The sequence below is a fragment of the Sinocyclocheilus rhinocerous genome, unplaced genomic scaffold (assembly GCF_001515625.1).
Source record: "Sinocyclocheilus rhinocerous isolate Xijiao unplaced genomic scaffold, SAMN03320098_v1.1 scaffold1223, whole genome shotgun sequence".
Lineage (NCBI taxonomy): Eukaryota > Metazoa > Chordata > Actinopteri > Cypriniformes > Cyprinidae > Sinocyclocheilus > Sinocyclocheilus rhinocerous.
In genome coordinates this window covers 174,902-194,143 of record NW_015641045.1, presented here as the reverse complement: position 1 = coordinate 194,143, position 19,242 = coordinate 174,902, and the positions used below count along the sequence as shown (strand labels likewise).

At 36.2% G+C, this 19,242-nt stretch overlaps 2 protein-coding genes across 3 annotated transcripts in view; one reads left to right on the top strand and one right to left on the bottom strand.

Moving 5' to 3' along the window:
- The first annotated feature begins 1,291 nt into the window (after positions 1-1,291).
- On the top strand, positions 1,292-12,811 carry vdac3 (voltage-dependent anion channel 3). Of its 2 annotated transcripts, XM_016570817.1 has the most exons (10): positions 1,292-1,387; positions 2,218-2,289; positions 3,513-3,562; positions 4,622-4,624; positions 5,653-5,805; positions 6,930-6,982; positions 9,584-9,811; positions 10,288-10,438; positions 10,515-10,572; positions 12,118-12,811. In XM_016570817.1, exons 1-10 carry the CDS (start codon positions 1,318-1,320, stop codon positions 12,207-12,209), a joined length of 930 nt encoding a protein of 309 aa, XP_016426303.1. In that variant the 5' UTR covers positions 1,292-1,317; the 3' UTR covers positions 12,210-12,811. The 2 variants fall into 2 exon arrangements, with proteins under 2 accessions (XP_016426303.1, XP_016426305.1); XM_016570819.1 differs by lacking the exon at positions 4,622-4,624.
- An 834-nt stretch (positions 12,812-13,645) lies between these two features.
- The window catches only part of LOC107754415 (inhibitor of nuclear factor kappa-B kinase subunit beta-like), a 31,518-nt gene continuing 25,921 nt past the window's right edge, over positions 13,646-19,242 (bottom strand). The window contains exons 18-23 of the mRNA XM_016570851.1: positions 17,127-17,176; positions 16,952-17,051; positions 15,746-15,893; positions 15,553-15,656; positions 15,366-15,465; positions 13,646-14,390 (exon numbers count right to left, since the gene is read on the bottom strand). Of these exons, the coding sequence (XP_016426337.1) occupies positions 14,343-14,390; positions 15,366-15,465; positions 15,553-15,656; positions 15,746-15,893; positions 16,952-17,051; positions 17,127-17,176 (550 nt within the window). The 3' untranslated portion in view covers positions 13,646-14,342. The remainder of the gene's footprint in view (positions 14,391-15,365; positions 15,466-15,552; positions 15,657-15,745; positions 15,894-16,951; positions 17,052-17,126; positions 17,177-19,242) is intronic.

Below are 19,242 nucleotides of genomic sequence, written 5' to 3'. Positions count from 1 at the left end.
TTTTTTTACATATCTTTTGTACATATCAGCAATTTTTTACATATCTTTCACATTCATAAAGAGTCTTAATGCCATTGCATGTCACATGCAGTGGTGTATAACAGTGTATTATGCATGCATGTGTGATTGAGTGGTTTATTACAGAATTATAGGAAAGGTGATAATATTTTTGCACTTTTCTGCTTCATCAGATTCTACTAATAAATGGCACCATCTGGTGGGTCTCTAGAGCAAAACACCCATCAACTCTATTACATTCAGTAAAAAAAAACAAAAAAACAACAAAGTTCACAAAAAATTAACTTATTTAATATATTGCTTGCATCATTTTTTTTACAGCCATTCATTCTCAAGTGAGCAGTGCATATAATTTATTGTTATTTTTATTATATTATTCATAGCATAAATAATCATACTGTTGTTTTTTATTGTTGTTAGTTATTATTGTGCAAAAACCAGATATAAAACAATAAATAATAATCAGTTCTGCTCATTGGTTCTATGATAATTAATAAAAATCATTTGTATATCATAAAATAGATAGATAGATACATAGATGACAGATAGATAACTTAAAATACACTATATAGTTAGGATAAGTTTGCATTATAAAGGCAGTAAGCTCTTACCACAGATGTTTTGAGATTGTCATTGAGATTGTGTGTTTTTCCCATGAGCTGCACTCACTAATGGCCCTCGTGTCTGAGGACGTTCACTAAAGTGCAGTGATTTGTTCATGATTGATGAGCGTCTGGCACCAGACTGAGACTGTGAGAGCTGTGCTTCAGTAAATGGTGATAAATAGCAGGTTGATTTTATATAGGCTTTTAAAGCTGTGGAGATCACATGATCTCAATATGGCGATCTAGAATAAAACGTAGCTTTTTTAGAAGACCGATAGAGTCATCATCTCATGCATGCATCATTTTAAACAGATGTGGTAAATGTACAATTCATTTCTTAAGAATGAAGCTACATGTGGATGCATGCCGGTGTCAAAGTGTTCAGTGTCGACTGTCGAGGAAAACATTTCCTATTTCGTAACGCCTCACGTCACAGGAGCCGCGGTGTCAGTTGAATCTATTTTTAGAGCATGTGTCTGGGGATCGGAGGGAGGGGGACGCGCTCGTAAAGACGCTGCATCAGTATCCCATCACCTGGGATCAGGGGCAGAGGTTGCCATAGTGACCGCCTCTGACTGATCTCACACAACTGGTGATGCTCATCGACGCCGCAGGCTCTGTCATTGTGTTATGCAGGTAGACAGTGTGCTGTGGTTGATGGTGTGTGTTTGATTGTGATCTCTGACCCCAGATCATGTCTGAGAAAGGACAGAAGCAGAAAGGAAGCAGTGAGAGCTGCCACCACTGCAAGCCAAAGACATGCGGTGAGTGACGGACAGAGAGAAGACTGACCAACAACAACCTCACACACACAGACAGACAGACAGACAGACAGATAGATAGATAAGATAGACAGACAGATCAATAGACAGACAGTTTGACCGATAGATAGATAGATAGATAGATAGATAGACAGACCGATCAATAGATAGATAGATAGATAGGCAGATTAAACATGGTAATTTTCACGTTACATATGGACCCCAGAACCACATCCTCACAAGAATTACATCTGTAATGCATAACGAAACATTCAATCCTTTAATTTCAGGATAATTATGTAATTTTTCAGCTCAAATAAAACACAAAAAAATGAACATAACACAAGCTGTGCAGTTTGGCTTTAAACCCTCTGGTACACGAGCACCATGCACTTCAGTCCTTATGCATCACTATAAATCTGATTGTCTGTGGTAATGAACAATATACTGTAGAACTAGTACTGAACCCAGAACTTTCCTTTAAAGAGCCCTGTGTGTGTGTGTGTGTGTGATAGCAACAGACTCTGCTGTAGCTGATAGTTGTTACGCTGCAGTGTGAGTGTGTGTAATAATGAGCTGTTATCATGCTTCTGGCTGCAGCGCTGCAGATGATCAGAGCAAACGCTGCACAGCTCCTGTAGCTTGCTGCCTTTAGCTGTCAGCTGTTCTTCCAGCCGTCTGTAGGACACTGGTCTGTCAGGAGGCGTGCGCCGCTGGTATTTGTAGACTGTTGTAAACATGTTGCGCAACTTTACGTGCACAATGTCACACGACCGATGAGCTTCAAGCGACTCTGCGTCTCTAAAGTGTCTCCTTGTCTCTTTTTTGTCCAGCAAACATGGCCGCCCCCCCTGCGTACGCTGACCTCGGCAAATCTGCCAAAGATATCTTCAGCAAAGGATATGGTGAGTGACTTTACAGAGACACATAACTGTTAAATGTGTCACAAACATGAACTGTTCAGTGTCATTTCAGTCAGATTTCTGTATATGGATTTCTGTAACGTGATACTGACACAAGAGAATCAATACTGACCTTCTGATAGATGGATTATGGGTTCAGGTCAAAGGTTAAATGACAGGAAAGAGTTCTAGAAGAAAAAGGCCTTAGTTTTCCTTCCCAGAGCCTCATGGGAGTCATAACCCTCGCTGGAAGCATGGACATTCACACACATTCAGATAATCTGGGAGTGATTAAGACAGTCTTGATACTGCAGTTTGTAGAATTATTTAAGGGGGTCTGAATACTTTCCGTACCCACTGTATATGCATTTGAGCTTATAGATCTGACTGTATGTGCTGCTTAAAGTTAATGCATTGTTCAAAATTAGTCATTATATGACAGGTCCCATCCTGGTGTGATGCATCTGTAGGGTTATTATAGTCATCTAAAATAATAAAATAAAAATAAAACAACTTTAACTTAAATAAAACAAAAATTATTTTATTTATTAATATTACTAATTTTATTTCAGCTAGTTGCCAAGGCAACATTTCTCAATTTAATTGACTTACTAAAGTAACTAAAATTAAAAATGAAAAATTAATAAAAACTATATAGACATATTAAAAAACTAATAAAAATGACAAAACACACTTTATCAAATTAAAAATGAATAACTAAAATTAAAACAAAAGAATATAAAATATATATAATATATAAAATATATAATAAGCTATAAAACTATAATAGTGTTAAATTAATATTAAAATAACGGCTCCACACAGCTGTATATTATATATATATATTAGATATTATATCATGAAATATATCATTATTATTATCATTACATAAACATATTAATTATATTTTATATGTATTATTATATATATTTTAAGTCAAGACAGAAAAGACAAACAAAAACCTTTCCTTGTTTTTTGGAAAGGAACTAATGTTAGCTGTGCTTATCCAATATAAATCCATATATATTTGACTAATATTATAATTCATGATACTGACCATGCCACGTATTTGCATCTATCAATGTGGCAGTTTCATATAGAAAACACTAAAGCGCTTTTGTACATTGCTCTTGATCGCAGTGTCTGATTTTAAAATGATTCAAAACAAAATGAATGTTATCGTGTTAATTCAACATTTATGACAATATTTTTCTCTGTTTTCTCAGGCTTTGGAGCTGTTAAGTTGGACCTGAAGACCAAGTCTCAGAGTGGAGTTGTGAGTTGCTCTTTTGCTCTCTGTTTCTTCACTGAGTGCCAACAAGTACCATGGTACTAATCAGCCAGTACCATGGTAATGTCAAAGTATCATGGCATTACCATCTGATATCTGCACTGTGTACTTGTATGTAAGAGCTGTTTTCCTCATCACTCTTGCTCTTTTTTTTAAAATATAATTCATGTTTAATTGTGAACATCATCTTCCAGATGTTCAGTATGTAGATTCATTAAGCTGTGTGTGTGTGTGTGTCTGTCTGTGTGTGTGTGTGTGTGTACTGGTTTATATATTCTGGTGGGTACTTAAACCTGAATACACACAGACTCATGGGGACTCGTGTCACGGTGGGGACCTAAATTGTGGTCCCCACGGGTACAAAAGCTTATAAATCATACAGAATGAAGTTTTTTGAAAATCTAAAAATGCAGAAAGTTTCCTGTGAGGGGTAGGTTTAGGGGTAGGGTTGGTGTAGGACAATAGAATATACGGTCTATACAGTAGAAAAACCATTACCCAATCTGAGTGTGTGTGTGTGTGTGTGTGTGTGTGTGTGTGTGTCTGTCTGTGTCTGTCTCTGTGTGTGTGTGTGTGTGTGTGTTTGTGGCTGATTCATGTTCTCCACCGCTGCTCTCGTCTGTATCTGGGTCAGAACGGTCCTGTTCCAGACAGTGTTATGTTAGTATTATTAATATACAATTGTAGTTTTTATTAATACTTAGATTTTTTTTTAATGTATTAATTTTTATAATTTCCATTTTAATTGTAAAGTTTTAGTAATTTTGTTGCATGGTTTTGTCATTTTTATTCATTTTTATTTTGATTTATTTAAATTTTGATTTATTTTAATACTTAGTTAAACTAAGTGCAAAATGAGAAATTTTTATTTCAGATAACTTTTATTAATTTCAAGTATATAATTTTTTTTAAGGTTTTGGTTTTAGTTAATGATAGTACCCCAGTTTGGAATTCCACATGAATCTGAATGTTTGCATTGTGTATCTCTTTTCTAACCTGTCTCTTTCTGTCTTTCTTGCTTTCTTTATTGGACGTCGATGTCAGATGGTAAGACTGGGATGTTTTACATGAGGATGTGAATTTGTTTAGTCTTTTGGCAGCTCAACCTCCCTGGCTAAATCTGTTTTTGCACCAACATTGAGGTTTCATGTCTGTCGTTGCTGCGTGAGAATGATGTTCCCATAATTCAGTTTAAACCCAAATAAACAGTGGCCTCAATATAGCTATCTGGTATACAGTTTATGTTCTGGTTTCAATTATGTTTTTTGTTTTTTTACCCATTCTGGATTATATGCAGAAATATTAAATAAAAAAATTTAATTAAATTAAATTTGTGTTCTGTATTTATATAATTAAGTTAAAAGTGAAATGTACAATTTTTAACGCTATTTCCTGTTTACAAATGTGCCTCAATAAAGATATATGTTATGTTAAGCTTTAATCTATGGAGAGCTTGTTGCCAAAACTATCAAAGTCTTGCAGGAATTATTATTTTTTAATTAATTTAAATTAATATGAAATAAAAAATTAAAATAATAAAATATATTTACACAAAAAATAAAAATAAAAATAAAATCTTTAAACAAAATAATAAAATTGAATTCTTCATAAAAACTTTTTCTTTAATAAAAGTAATATTTTGCTGATCTTGGATTATGCATTTTGAAATTGTCACCATGTTTTGATGCATTGAATATTACATTTAGAAACAGTAATGATTTAATACAAAATAAAAATATAAATTAAAAAAAATAATAAAATAAAAGTCTTAATAATATATTTATATTATGAAGTTTAATTGAATCTGAATGAATTGAATTATGTAGTTTTAAGCCTCGGATTTGATAACAGATGGTGCAACCAAATAAAATACTGAGATAGTTACTAACTAACTCGTTACTAACTAGGCGCCAGTATGAATTGACATGACTTTATGAGCAGCTCATGCAGCCCAACCCTCCTCATCCTTCTTCTTCATTTCCTGTTAATCTGTGAAACCGTCCTCTTCCTCTCTCTCTATTGTTCTTCTTCTCTTTCCCTGCATCCTTTCACTGTGTTTTTCTCTCGTTTCTCAGGAGTTCTCCTCCGGCGGCTCCAGTAACACAGACACCGGAAAGGCGGCTGGAAACCTGGAGACCAAGTACAAAGTGAAGGATCTGGGCTTGACTTTGAACCAGAAGTGGAACACAGATAATGTTCTGACCACTGAAGTGACTCTGGAAGATCAGGTGAGTCCAGGTCACCAATCCTAACATTATGCCTAAAGTGTTTAAATGGTTAAATAATAGGGGTGGGACAATATATCGATATGTCGATATATCGTTGTCCTTCTCCATGCGATACAAGAATCGATATCTGGGGCCAAATATCGATATTTTACTACAATACAATACTACAATATATTACTACAATAAGGCGCTCTATATACATTTCCCTGCTCCCAGCATCTAAAAAATGCGTGGAAATCGCGGCCCGCCATTTCCACTCGATATCTGGCGCCAAATATCGATATTTTAATTATTACAATAAGGCGCTCTATATAGATTTCCCTGCTCCCAGCATCTAACAAATGCATGGAAATCGCGGCCGCGCCATTTCCACCTTCTTTCCAAAGCGCTCTGAGCAACCATGAACTGCGTTCTCTATGAAGATGGGGAAGCACGAGGAACCGAAGGATAAACAGATTTCCAGCCACTGTATTAGCTCTACTGCTATATATATGTTTATGGAGATGAGAACTCAGCGTGGACTGTAGGCATCGATCACGTTATCATTGCAGAGCGCATATTGAGTCCGTGAGTAGCCTAGCCTCTCCGCTCGGATCGCAGGTGGATCTACCTCACTAAATGCGTGAGAGAGAGCGGCGCCGGCGCGTCCAGTTTTATGTCAACAAAACTGGATTCTCTCCCTCTCTCTCAGATATTGCAAGTGCGCGTTATGCAGTAGGCAGTGGGCACCGACCGGCAGAAACATAAATCTGCACCTATGGCAAATGTGTTGGTTTACACACAAAGAAAAGTGTAAGCTTTTAGTAAGTCCAAGAATAAAACGATTAATTTCCTTAGCATGTTAAATTTGATTTACAGAACATTTGTGCTGTTTTCTAACAGTTTGGACTTGAATAAAGAGAGAAAACTTGCACTTAACCTTTTCACAGACATTTTGTTTTCATAGTTAGACAGATATCGTGATGCATCATTATAGAATTGTCTAGCAATATATCGATTATCGCAGAATCGCTGTATCGTGATATTACCGTGAGCCATGTATCGTGATTCGTATCATATCGTGAGGTACCCTGCGATTCCCACCCCTATTAAATAATGCACTGTTTTGTCTTGTTTCTGTGTAGCTGGCCAAAGGTCTAAAGCTGGGACTGGACACTTCATTTGTGCCCAACACTGGGTATGTGAACACTTTAATTGGACAAAAGATTAAGTTTTATTATTAAAAAGTCACTTTAATAAAAAAGTAACTTTTTTGGATTTTGCATTTTGAAATGTGACAATTGTGAATTGTCGTCATGTTTTGCTGTATTGAATATTAAATTAAGATCATGAACATGGATGATATTATTCTTTATTTAAAAAATTATATTTAAAAATAAAATATTTTAATAAAAATAAAACAATACAAATCTTAATAAAATTGAAAAATAATAAAATACATGTCTTAATAAAAAAGTTACTTTTTCTTTAATAAAGTAATATTTTGTTAATCTTGGATTATGTATTTTGAAATGTGACAATTGTGAATTGTCGCCATGTTTTTCTGTATTGAATATTAAATTAAGATAATGAACATGGATGATATTATTATTTAATTAAAATTATTATTTAAAAGAATAAAATACATTAATAAAAATAAAACAATACAAATCTTAATAAAATAAAAAAATAATAAAATAAATGTCTTAATAAAAAATAAGTAACTTTTTCTTTAATAAAAGTTATATTTTGTTGATTTGGATGATGTATTTTGAAATGTGACTTGTCACCATGTTTTGCTGTATTTGTCAGGATTCTGGACTGTTCTGTGTCGTGTTTTGCCCGTTTCTGGTCCTGTGTTTCCTTATTTGGTCCTTCCTGTTTCCATTAGGTTCCCTGATTAGTTCATCATTTGTTTCCAGCTGTGTTTAGTTAATTATCCTCATTTCCCTGTGTACTTAAGTCCTAGTCTGTTCAGTTTGTGTTTGTCAGGTCTGCTCGTTCTCTATGTGTGTTGGCTCAAGCAGCCGGACCGACGATTCACGCCGCAGCTGTTCTGGGTTATGAGGGCTGGCTGGCTGGGTATCAGATGGCCTTCGACACGGCCAAGTCCAAACTGGCCCAGAACAACTTCGCTTTGGGCTACAAGACAGGAGACTTCCAGCTACACACCAATGTGTGAGGAAACACTCGAGCAACATTCACATTAAAAATATTTTCATTTCAGTTAACATTTCAAGTATCAATTTTTTTTATGGTTTTAGTTAACGATAATAATGCTGGCTCATAGTGCTAATGAGATGTGATTAACAGTATGTACACTACCAGTCCAAAGTTTTTGAACGGCAAGATTTTTTATGTTTTTTAAAGAAGTCTTTTCTGCTCACCTAGCCTGCATTTATTTGATTCAAAGTACAGTCAAATTCTGAAATATGTTATCTAGTCAAAATAACTGTTTTCTATTTGAATATATTTTAAAATGTAATTTATTCCTGTGATTTCAAAGCTGAATTTTTAGCATCATTACTGCAGTCACATGATCCTTCAGAAATCATTCTAATATTCTTATTTGCTGCTCAAAAACATTTATTATTATTATTATGTTGAAAACCGCTGAGTAGAATTTTTTCAGGTTTCTTTGATTAGAAAGTTCAGAAGAGCAGCATTTACCTGAAATAGAAATATTTTGTAACATTATAAATGTCTTTATCATCACTTTTGATCAATTTGTGTTTCCTTATTTGGTCCTTCCTGTTTCCATTAGGTTCCCTGATTAGTTCATCATTTGTTTCCAGCTGTGTTTAGTTAATTATCCTCATTTCCCTGTGTACTTAAGTCCTAGTCTGTTCAGTTTGTGTTTGTCAGGTCTGCTCGTTCTCTATGTGTGTTGGCTCAAGCACCTATTGTGGATTATCTCCTGAGTTTCCTTTATTAAAGACAGTTCTCGTTTACTCGTGCTTCCTCAACAGCGTAACGTGACAGTATTGAATATTAAAATAGAATAAAGAATATGAATTATATTATTTTTAGTTAATGAAAAATATACAATAAAAAGATATATTAATAAAATTAAAACACAATAATTATCTTAATAAAATTAAAGATTTTAATAATATAAAATAAAAGTCTTAAAGGTGCCATAGAATGGAAAACTGTGTTTACCTTGGCATAGTTGAATAATAACGGTTCTGTACATGGAAATGACATACCGTGAGCCTCAAACACCATTGTTTCCTCCTTATGTAAATCTCGTGCATGCAAAAGACCACTGAAAAATAGGCGAATCAGAACATAACACCGACTGTGACGTTACAGTCGGGATCACTAATAGTTACGCCCCCAACATTTGCATATACCCGCCCATGTTCTAGACTTGCACAGCCAAATCATCAGAAGTTCTGCAAGTATTGTGAAGAAACAAGTGAGGACAACAGCGAAAATGGCAGATCATGGAAATAAATGTTATGTTCCAGGCTGTGCAGGGATGGGTTGGTGTCTGTATTCAGAAAGGCACGGAAAACAAATAACGATTCTAGGGACAAATCCTAGGGTTGTAAATGGACATGTAAAACCGTTTCTCTTTTTTGCCCTTACCTAAGCCACATACCTTCTATGTAGATATCAGAGAACAATTTAAAATATTGTATCAATGCATTCTATGGCACCTTTAAAGTGTGTGTGTGTGTGTGTATATATATATATATATATGAAAATCAATAAAAAAATTCTGTCATTTTCTATTGTCAGTTAAACCTATTCAGTAACTGCACTTTCATCCTCTCTCTGCTATCTTCTTCAGGAAGAAGAGCGGTAAGCTGAAGACGGGCTATAAGCGTGATTACATGAATGTGGGCTGTGATATAGATTTCGACCTGGCCGGACCGACGATTCACGCCGCAGCCGTTCTGGGTTATGAGGGCTGGCTGGCTGGGTATCAGATGGCCTTCGACACGGCCAAGTCCAAACTGGCCCAGAACAACTTCGCTTTGGGCTACAAGACAGGAGACTTCCAGCTACACACCAATGTGTGAGGAAACACTCGATCCAAGCTTTTGAATGGTATAGTGTATAATGTTACAAATGCTTTTTTTTTTTTCAGATAAATGTTGATCTTCGGATCTTTCTATTCATCAAAGAATCCTGAAAATGTACTCAACTGTTTTCAACATTGATAATAATCAGAAATGTTTCTCGAGCAGCAAATCAGCATATTAGAATGATTTCTGAAGATCATGTGACACTGAAGACTGGAGTAATGATGCTGAAAATTCAGCTTTGCATCACAGGAATAAATTACATTTTAAAATATATTCAAACAGAAAACAATTATTTTAACTAGTAAAAATATTTCACAATATTACTGCTTTTGCTGTACTTTGGATCAAATAAATGCAGGCTTGGTGAGCAGAAGAGACTTCTTTAAAAAACATTAAAAATCTAACTGTTCAGAAGCTTTTGACTGCTAGTGTAGTGTTCTGAAGTTAATGGTGTTGTTTGCTGCAGTAATGATGGCACAGAGTTCGGCGGCTCCATCTATCAGAAGGTGAACGGTCAGTTGGAGACGGCGGTCAATCTGGCCTGGACCGCAGGCAGTAACAACACACGCTTTGGCATCGCTGCTAAATACCAGCTAGATAAAGACTCCTCCATCTCTGTGAGCACAAACCATAATCCTATAACAGCTGACCAGTGTCACTGACTGTAGATGATAACCCTGTGTCTCTGTTCAGGCCAAAGTCAACAACGCTAGTCTGGTTGGAGTAGGATACACACAGAGCCTCCGGCCAGGTGAACAAACACCTTCATGTCATTAATAATCAGACATTCATTCTTTAACGAGAGGAGTAAAGTTTTTTGGCTTGAAAAGCTTGAAGTTTGAAGATTTTACTCAAAAGCCAGTAAAATTTTATTAACATGTTCTAACACATTGATAAAAAACAAGTTGTTAACATGATTTAGCATGTTGCTAGAATGATCTAGCACATTGTTTGCATATGTTAGCACATTGCTAACATGTTAACATGTTGCAAGCATGATTGAGCATGTTGCTAACATGTTGTTAACATGTTTTAGCATGTTTCTAACATTTTTCAACATGTTTTACCTGTTTTAGCATGTTGCTAACCTGCTTTATCATGTTGCTTAGTATGTTTTAACATGTTGTTAACAATATTTAACACATTGCTAGCATGTTGCTAGTATGTTTTAACATGTTGCTAGCATGATTTAACATGTTTTAACATTTTTTCACATGTTGTTTACCTGTTTAGCATGTTGCTAACCTGCTTTATCATGTTGCTAGCATGTTTTTGCATGTTATTAGCAATTGGACATGTTGAAAGCATGTTGCTTAGTATGTGTTAGGAATTTGCTAGCAATATTGAACACATTGTAGCACGTTTTACCATGTGGCTAGTATGTTTTAGCATGTTGCTAACCTGTTTTAACATGTATTTAGCAATATTTTACACGTTGCTAGCATGTTTTAACGTCGATAACCTGTTTTAGCATGTTGCTAACTTGTTTTAGCATATTGTTATCAAAACATAACACGATAGCATGTTATTATGTTGCTAGTATGTTTTAGCATGTTGCTAGCAATATTTAACAAGTTGCTAGCATGTTTTAACATGCCACTAACCTGTTTTAGCATGTTTTAACATGTTAACAATATTTAACATGTTGATAGCATGTTAGCTTGTTGCTTAGTATGTTTTAGCATTTTGCTAGCAATATTTAACACGTTTGCTAACACGTTGAACATGTTGTTAACCTGTTTTAGCATTTTAGTAACATTTTACACATTGATAGCATGTTGTTAGTATGTTTTAACATATTCCTAGAATGTTTTAGCGTGTTGCTAGCAATATTTAACACGTTGCTAGCATGTTTTAACATGTCGATAACCTGTTTTAGCATGTTCCTAGTATGTTTAGCGTGTTGCTAGCAATATTTAACACATTGCTAGCATGTTTTAACGTGCTCCTCACCTGTTTTAGCATGTTGCTAGTATATTTTAGCATGTATAGCATGTTATGCTAGGGTATCTGGAAACCTTTGTTAGTGATAGACAGCTCAAATCCTCTGTGTTATTCTTACTCTGTATGTGATACAAAGGTTTTGACCCGCTCAATGAAAGCTTGTGGGATTTTTCATGGTTTTGATCGTCTAGTTCATGAAAGCCGAACAGTCTGAAGGTCTGAGTCGAGTCTGGTGGCTGTAGCTCGAACACTCTAGGAGGAGATACAGAAGAAGAAGAAGGATTTCAGTATGTCGTGTCAAGCCAACATAAGAAGTACTAGTGAAGCATAATAAATGCTGTATCTTCCGCAGGTGTGAAACTCACTCTGTCCGCTCTGATCGACGGTAAGAACTTCAACGCCGGAGGACATAAGGTGGGCATGGGCTTCGAGCTGGAGGTGTAACGACACAGAGACGCACTGATGGGAAGTAAAGAAACACAAGGTAGCTGACGGCACGACTTCAGCCCCTGCAGAAACACGTCACCCTTTCCCCCCGTAATTCCTCCTAAACTAATCTGGCCTTAAAACCCCTGTAGAACCAATAAGAAACAGGATCAGCAGTCCACACCAATCCTCCATCACCAGCTCACTATTTGACAACAGCTTCCTCTTGGTCAACATATCATAGCGCTTTTAATGTTACACACGTGGCACCATATCATTTCTTTTATTTTTATTTTTTTAACTAGATAAATATTGAGTTTCTGGTTTCTGAGCAGTCACGCAGGATCTGATGTGTACGTTGTGCTTTTAGTTCATGGGTTTAATGATAAATCAGAAAGGCATCTCTAAATGTCAAGCCCCTCACTTTTGCCCACATTCATTGCCAAATGCGCAATATTTTATCACAGGTTTGTTGTCTGTGTTTGTGGGCTGGAGTTTTTAGAGGACGGTCCATGAGTTTTTTGTTTTTATCCCCATTAAAAAGTGATTTATGTTGAAAGCAGAGGACTAGAAGAAGAAACTGATGTTGTGGAACGCAATAAAGAGGAATGTTGACTGAATAAAACCTCGTTTCATTTGCTTTTTAGAAAGCGAACACTGTTCATGTATTAAAAAATTCAAATGTTCAACATTAAATGAAATTACACTAGAAAAAAAAAAACGTAAGCAAAATACCTCATCTTTTTTATTTTAGTTTTTTGTGTATAAAAAAATCATGTACACCAGTGCTTTATAGTTAACTAAAACCTTTTTAAAAAAAAGGTTAAACATTAAATAACAAAAACTGGAAGGGGGAAAAATTTCTTAAAAATATACATATTAAACAAAATGACAAAAACACCAAAAATTACTAAAAAAAATGTCTCGGCTTATTTTCATAACTTTAGATATATTTCAGAAGTTTAAGTACTAAAAATGTTTACATTTAATGAAATTGCACTAGACAACATGTACAGACAAAATACTTGTATAAAACGTTTTATTTATTTTTTTGTGTGTGTAGAAAAAACCCTGTACACCAGTGCTATTATAGTTAACTAAAACTAAACCATGAAATAACACGCGCTAAAGAGACTAAAACTGAAAAAAAGAATAGAAAATATACCAAATATATACAAAGTAAAATTAACATGCAAACAAAATATAAAATAAAAACGAATTCAAAATATTCATAAAAACGCTATCTCAGTGATACTAAAAGTTATGCACTGCTGTATGTCAAAAAAGTTTTTTTCTCAGCATATAAAAATAATTTTCATAACTTTAGATATATTTAAGAAGTTTAAGCACTAAAAAGCTAATTTATTTGACATTTAATGAAATTGCACTAGAAAACATGAACACACAAAATACTTGGATACATTTGATTAATTTTTATTTAAAATATTTGTGTGTAAAAAAAAAACTTTTCTGTGTACCAAAGAAAAAAATGCTATTTTTTCTCAGCATATAAAAATAATTTCCCTTAATGAAACTACTTTACATAAGTTCACATGCTCATGTGTGTGATCTAGACAGGTTTCCTTTTTGTCATGAAATCTTCATAGCATCATAAAGGATGAAAACAACAACAAATGTCCACATTTATACACTGACACCTACTGAGTGATCAGACACTTGGTCTGTCTAGTCACAGTGAGGTAATAAGGAATTAGGATGGATTTATATTTTCATTTATTCAATAAGCAGATGCTTTTATCCAAAGCGACTTACAAATGAGGTACAGCACAAGCTATTTGTCATGGAGCCAACAACATATATACTACACTATTACATGTGCACAAAATGTGAATTTGCATAGAAAACATCAGAAAGGCTGGAAAACGGTCAAGTATTCTGATGCAAGAATTCTTAACATTAACATAAATGATTAAAAAACTATATTTAAGGGTTTATAACCTCTTAAAAGTAAGAAATGCATTGAGTAAATGACTGGAGTGTGATTTCACAGGAATGGAGTGTGATTTCACAGGAATGAATTGTCAGCACACACTGCCTGCAGTATGGTGTTTCCGCCAGCTGCTGGCAGAACAGCTTCATGTTTGTTCGCTTTTTGACAAACACTCACTGGTAACCTGTGTATCCTCAGGATCAAGCCAAATCCTGCCCCCCGTTCAACCACTTCCACTCTCTCAGTATCTGAAAGAGAAAGAGATAAATGTCAGTGATGAATATAATCTCTGATCTGTGCGTTTTATGGACATGTTTCCTGTGGCTGGATTCAGGAAACATTCTTAAAGGAACAGTTCACTCATAAAATGAACATTTGTTGAGAATGTCCTCACACCTTCAGGTCATCCAAGATGCAGATGAGTTTGTTTCTTCATCAGATTTGGGGAAATGTAGCATTCTATCACTTGTTCAGCAATGGATGCTCTGCAGTGAATGGGTGCCGTCAGAATGAGAGTCCAAACAGCTGATAAAAACATCACAATAATCCACAAGTAACACTCCAGTCCATCAGTTAACATCTGGAGAAGACAAAAGCTGCTTGTTTGTAAGAAACAAATCCATTATTATTAAGACATTTTTAACTTACTGACTAAAACATAAGTCCATAATCCACAATAACGCTTTCTCCAGTGAAAAAGTCATCTCATCTGAATCAGGAGAGAAATCTGCACAGATCAAGCACCGTTTACAAGCCAAAACAGTTCTAAATAGCTTAAAACAAATATGTAGGTGGATTCTGTTGTGAGAGGACAACAGGAGATGGACTTTTTCACTGGAGGAAGCGTTATTATGGATTATGGACTTATGTTTTAGTCAGAAGCAACGGTTTGAAGTTAAAAATGTCTTAATGATGGATTTGTTTCAGCTTTTGTCTTCTCCAGATGTTAACTGATGGACTGGAGTGGTGTGGATTATTGTGATGTTTTTATCAGCTGTTTGGACTCTCAATCTGACGGCACCCATTCACTGCAGAGCATCCATTGCTGAGACACTGATGCAATGCTACATTTCTCCAAACCTGATGAAGAAACAAACTCATCCTAATCTTGGATGGCCTGAGGGTGAGCACATTTTTTAGCAAATTTCATTTTTGCTGAATTTGAAATTCAGTAACAACTCTACAAATACGAGTCAAATAGCTATATTTCTCAAACGAATTACCTGCATGCTGGTCTCTGTTTCCTCAATGGTGTCTTGCACTAAACTCTGCAGGCGGCTCTCAAACATCTTGCTCTCCTCAATCACAAGCAGAGACTCGTCTCTGAACACACACACACGAGAGAGCAACACTCATGATGGAAACATGCAAATGAATGCAAAGTGTCTCATGCACTGAAGCTGGACTCACGCCTGCGGTACGTCGGACGGTCTGTGGGACATCAGCGGGTGTGCAGGGGCCGGCGGGGTTCGTCCTCCGTCTGGACTGCCGCTCACTGGACTACGAACCTTACTCTAAAACACACACACGCTCAAGTCAAGCACACGGCATCGTGCATGTGCGCGCATGCATACTGTAGAAGGAGTATGAATAGTATGCATACACAGGCCACTTTGAGCAGGTTCCACAGCTCCTTCTGTCTCTTCTCCTGCAGGTGCTGCAGCTGTTTCTCGCTGCGGGCCATCGCACTCACCATCCCCTCCACACGCGGCAGCAGCTCCAGAACTCTCTGACGGCACACCATCGTCTTACTGCACACACACACACACACACATGCACATTAGAATTGAACTCCATTTTAGACATTTAAAATTATTATTATGATCACTGAACTGGTCATTCTTTGACAGTATATAGGATAGAGCAAAGGAAATACAAAGAAAACACAAAAACATGTTGAAATGATCAAGTTAAAGGTACAAATTCCATACTAATTCGTTTATTTTCAATGCAAATGAATACAGTGCAATTCAGTGCAAATTTCAATACAAAATAAAAAGTTATATATATATATAAAAAAAAAAAAATCGGTTTCAAACCTCAGCTGCCTGCTTATAAGTGTTGTCACAATATACCAGTAATATTTCACAGTTCTCAGCACCTTATTATTATTACCTGGAAGAAATGATATGGGGTTTAAAAACAGGCAGATAAAAGGATTATGTATGGTAAAAAACGTATATAAAGGAGATACACTGATGACCTTCCAGCAGTTGGTTACAAAATATAATATTCCACAAAAACACTTTTTTAAATACCTTCAAATTAGAAGTTATATATATATTCGAGAATTAAAACCTATTCGGAAACCCAACATTCTACTTTAGATTATCTTTATTTCTATTCCATTTTTGTATTTGTATGTATTACTTTATTTTATAATGTATTATTATTTTAAATGATTTTTTTTTTTGGATAAATGTAGGGGTGGGAAAGTATACTCTGTAATGTTATATAATTTGATATGCTGTAGTGTTCATGGGGGTTTTGTAAAAAAATTAATAAAAAACAAAGTTGAAAAAAAAGAAGGAAGCTTCCTACACTCTAAAAAATGCTGGGTTGTTTCAACCCAACTTTGGGTCAAATATGGACTAACCCAACCGTTGGGTTAAATTTTGACATTACATTTTTAACCCAAAAGTTGGGTTAGTCCAAATTTGACCCAAAGTTGGGTTGAAACAACCCAGCATTTTTTAGTGTGTATGTAGACAGCGAGGTTTAAAACAGAGCGTATATATATAACACCCGGATGTTGTGCCTGCAGAGAAGTTTTTAATGAAATCTGATGAGAAACCACACAGAAGCCGACCTCAGGTGTGTGTAAAAGTCCCGTAACTTCCTCTCGTAGAACTGCACGGCCTGAACCACAAGTTTGATCACTTCTTGACAGTCGCCCATACTGCGCTGCTCTGGAGACACAAAGAGATTTCCAGATCACGTGATGGATCGGCTCGTCCTGAGGAAGAGGAGAACGTGTGTCTTACCTCTGGGTTTCTCTCTCAGTTTACGGAAGAGCTCCATGGCCTTCACCTCGCTGCAAAACACAACACAGGTGAGTGAGAGAGCGCGTGCAGGTCATTCAGAGAGTCTAAGCCAGGTTTTTGAGTTGTGACACTTTGTTTGTGAGGTTCATCATGACACTGAATCTTGAGTTTAATTTAAATCCTACGGTATCATATTTGATAGGCCTCTAAATGATAAATATGATCAAAACTTTGTTGAAATTGGAAAAACTGGTCACACACAGTCTACTCCATGCCTTCTGTCATCTGATTAATAGTTTAGACTTTTTTTTATCAAGTTAAAGCTATTTTAATATAACTGTCCAAACGTCCACCTTCAGCTCGTGCTTCACGTGTCTTTTTGCTGTGAAATATTTACTGATTATTATAAAGTAAACTTAAAGGCTTGTGCACACCGGGACGATTATCGCGCGCGATTATCGCCGACGTTTAACGCCTCGTGACTAAACAAAGATCGCCAATGTGAAGCCCCGTTCACACCGCCAGCGACACACAGCGACAGAGCGACATAATCCCATTCATTTTCAATGGAGAGCTGGCGACTTCCGGCGACACGAGCGACAGTGACCGTTAGCGACGAAATGTGGGCGTGTCAAGCGATGCGAGTCAAGCGACAAAAGTTCAGAATTCTTCAACTTTATGCAAATAAGCAGCGAATTTCGCGAGCGACAACCAATGGGAGTGAAGTCAGTGGAGAGCAGGTGCTTCCTCTGCTGTAGTGGAGTGTTACGGGGTAACTAGGCAACCAGTAGTGGGAACGCCCACTAGCGACCTCAATTGCCAGCCACAAGCGACAAGCAGCGAAAAAGTCGCTGGCGGTGTGAACGGGGCTTGAGTGTGCACACCGATGCGCAAAACGCCAGGCGTAAACGTAATTTTTTTTAAAACGCCTCGTGCTCGTTTTTTTTGGTTTTACCATTTGACGCGCCGCGTTAAAAACTGGCCGACCAATGAGATTGGCGCTTTTGTTCACGTGCCTGGAGCTGCTGAAGTTACAGTAAAACACGACTTGGTGGCGCTCAAGCACAAAACGGTCTTGCCGAGCACACATTGATACCTAACGACGAAGAGGAAGTAAGTAGACGAAGAAGATGCATCGAGGCAAGATGAATGTAGAGCTGCTGGTCTCATTGGTGTCTGAACACAAAGGGCTTTATGACAAACGCGACAGCGACTACAAAAATCTCGATAAGAGGGAGTTGTTATAGAGAGGAATTGCAGATCAAATAGGATTCGATGTGTACCGGGGTATTTCTGTTTTTCATTAAGCGCCATCTAATGTCAGGGAGTGAATTTGCACGTTCACTCGGCTCATCGCCAGCGAAAATCGCTTGGGTATGAACACAAAGACGTGTCGAAAAACGCTGGCGATAAGCACGCGCGATAATCGTCCCGGTGTGTACAAGGCTTTTGAATAACTTTGATATTGTTAGTAATATTTTAAGATGAACACTTACTGGACTGGAGCAACTTAGGTTCACTTTATTATTCATACATAATTTTTTAGAAAAATCATATTGAATGACTGATATTTATATTTTATGTCAGTATCCGCTGTACTGTTATAAAGATCTCATTGATTTACATTACGATCAGAATTTCATCTTACTTTTTTTTAAACATCAGCATTTGCACCAAATTGCATGTTTTTTGCTAATTTTGGGTCTCTGAATAAAGCTGAGCAGTTTTTTTCCTCCATATTCTCACAATATCACATTATGTGAGCCATAAAAGCATGATCTATAAAATATAAAACTATATTACTGTATCATACTCCGTGGGCCATAAAAGTTTTTTTATCAAATATGAAATAAATATTGTATTTAATATTTCAGATTTTTATTTTAAACACCCCTGCAAATGTATGAAATATAAATAATTTAACAAATATATTAATATCAATACTAATATTATTAATGTTTATTATCGTTTATGACTCATCATTTCAACTAAAATATATTGACCACCTCACACCAGTCATCGGTGTGACTACATGACACTAGCATGAGTGTGTGCGTGTGTGTGTGTGTGTGTGTGTGTGTGAGTGTGTGCGTGTGTGTGTGTGTGTGTGTGTGTG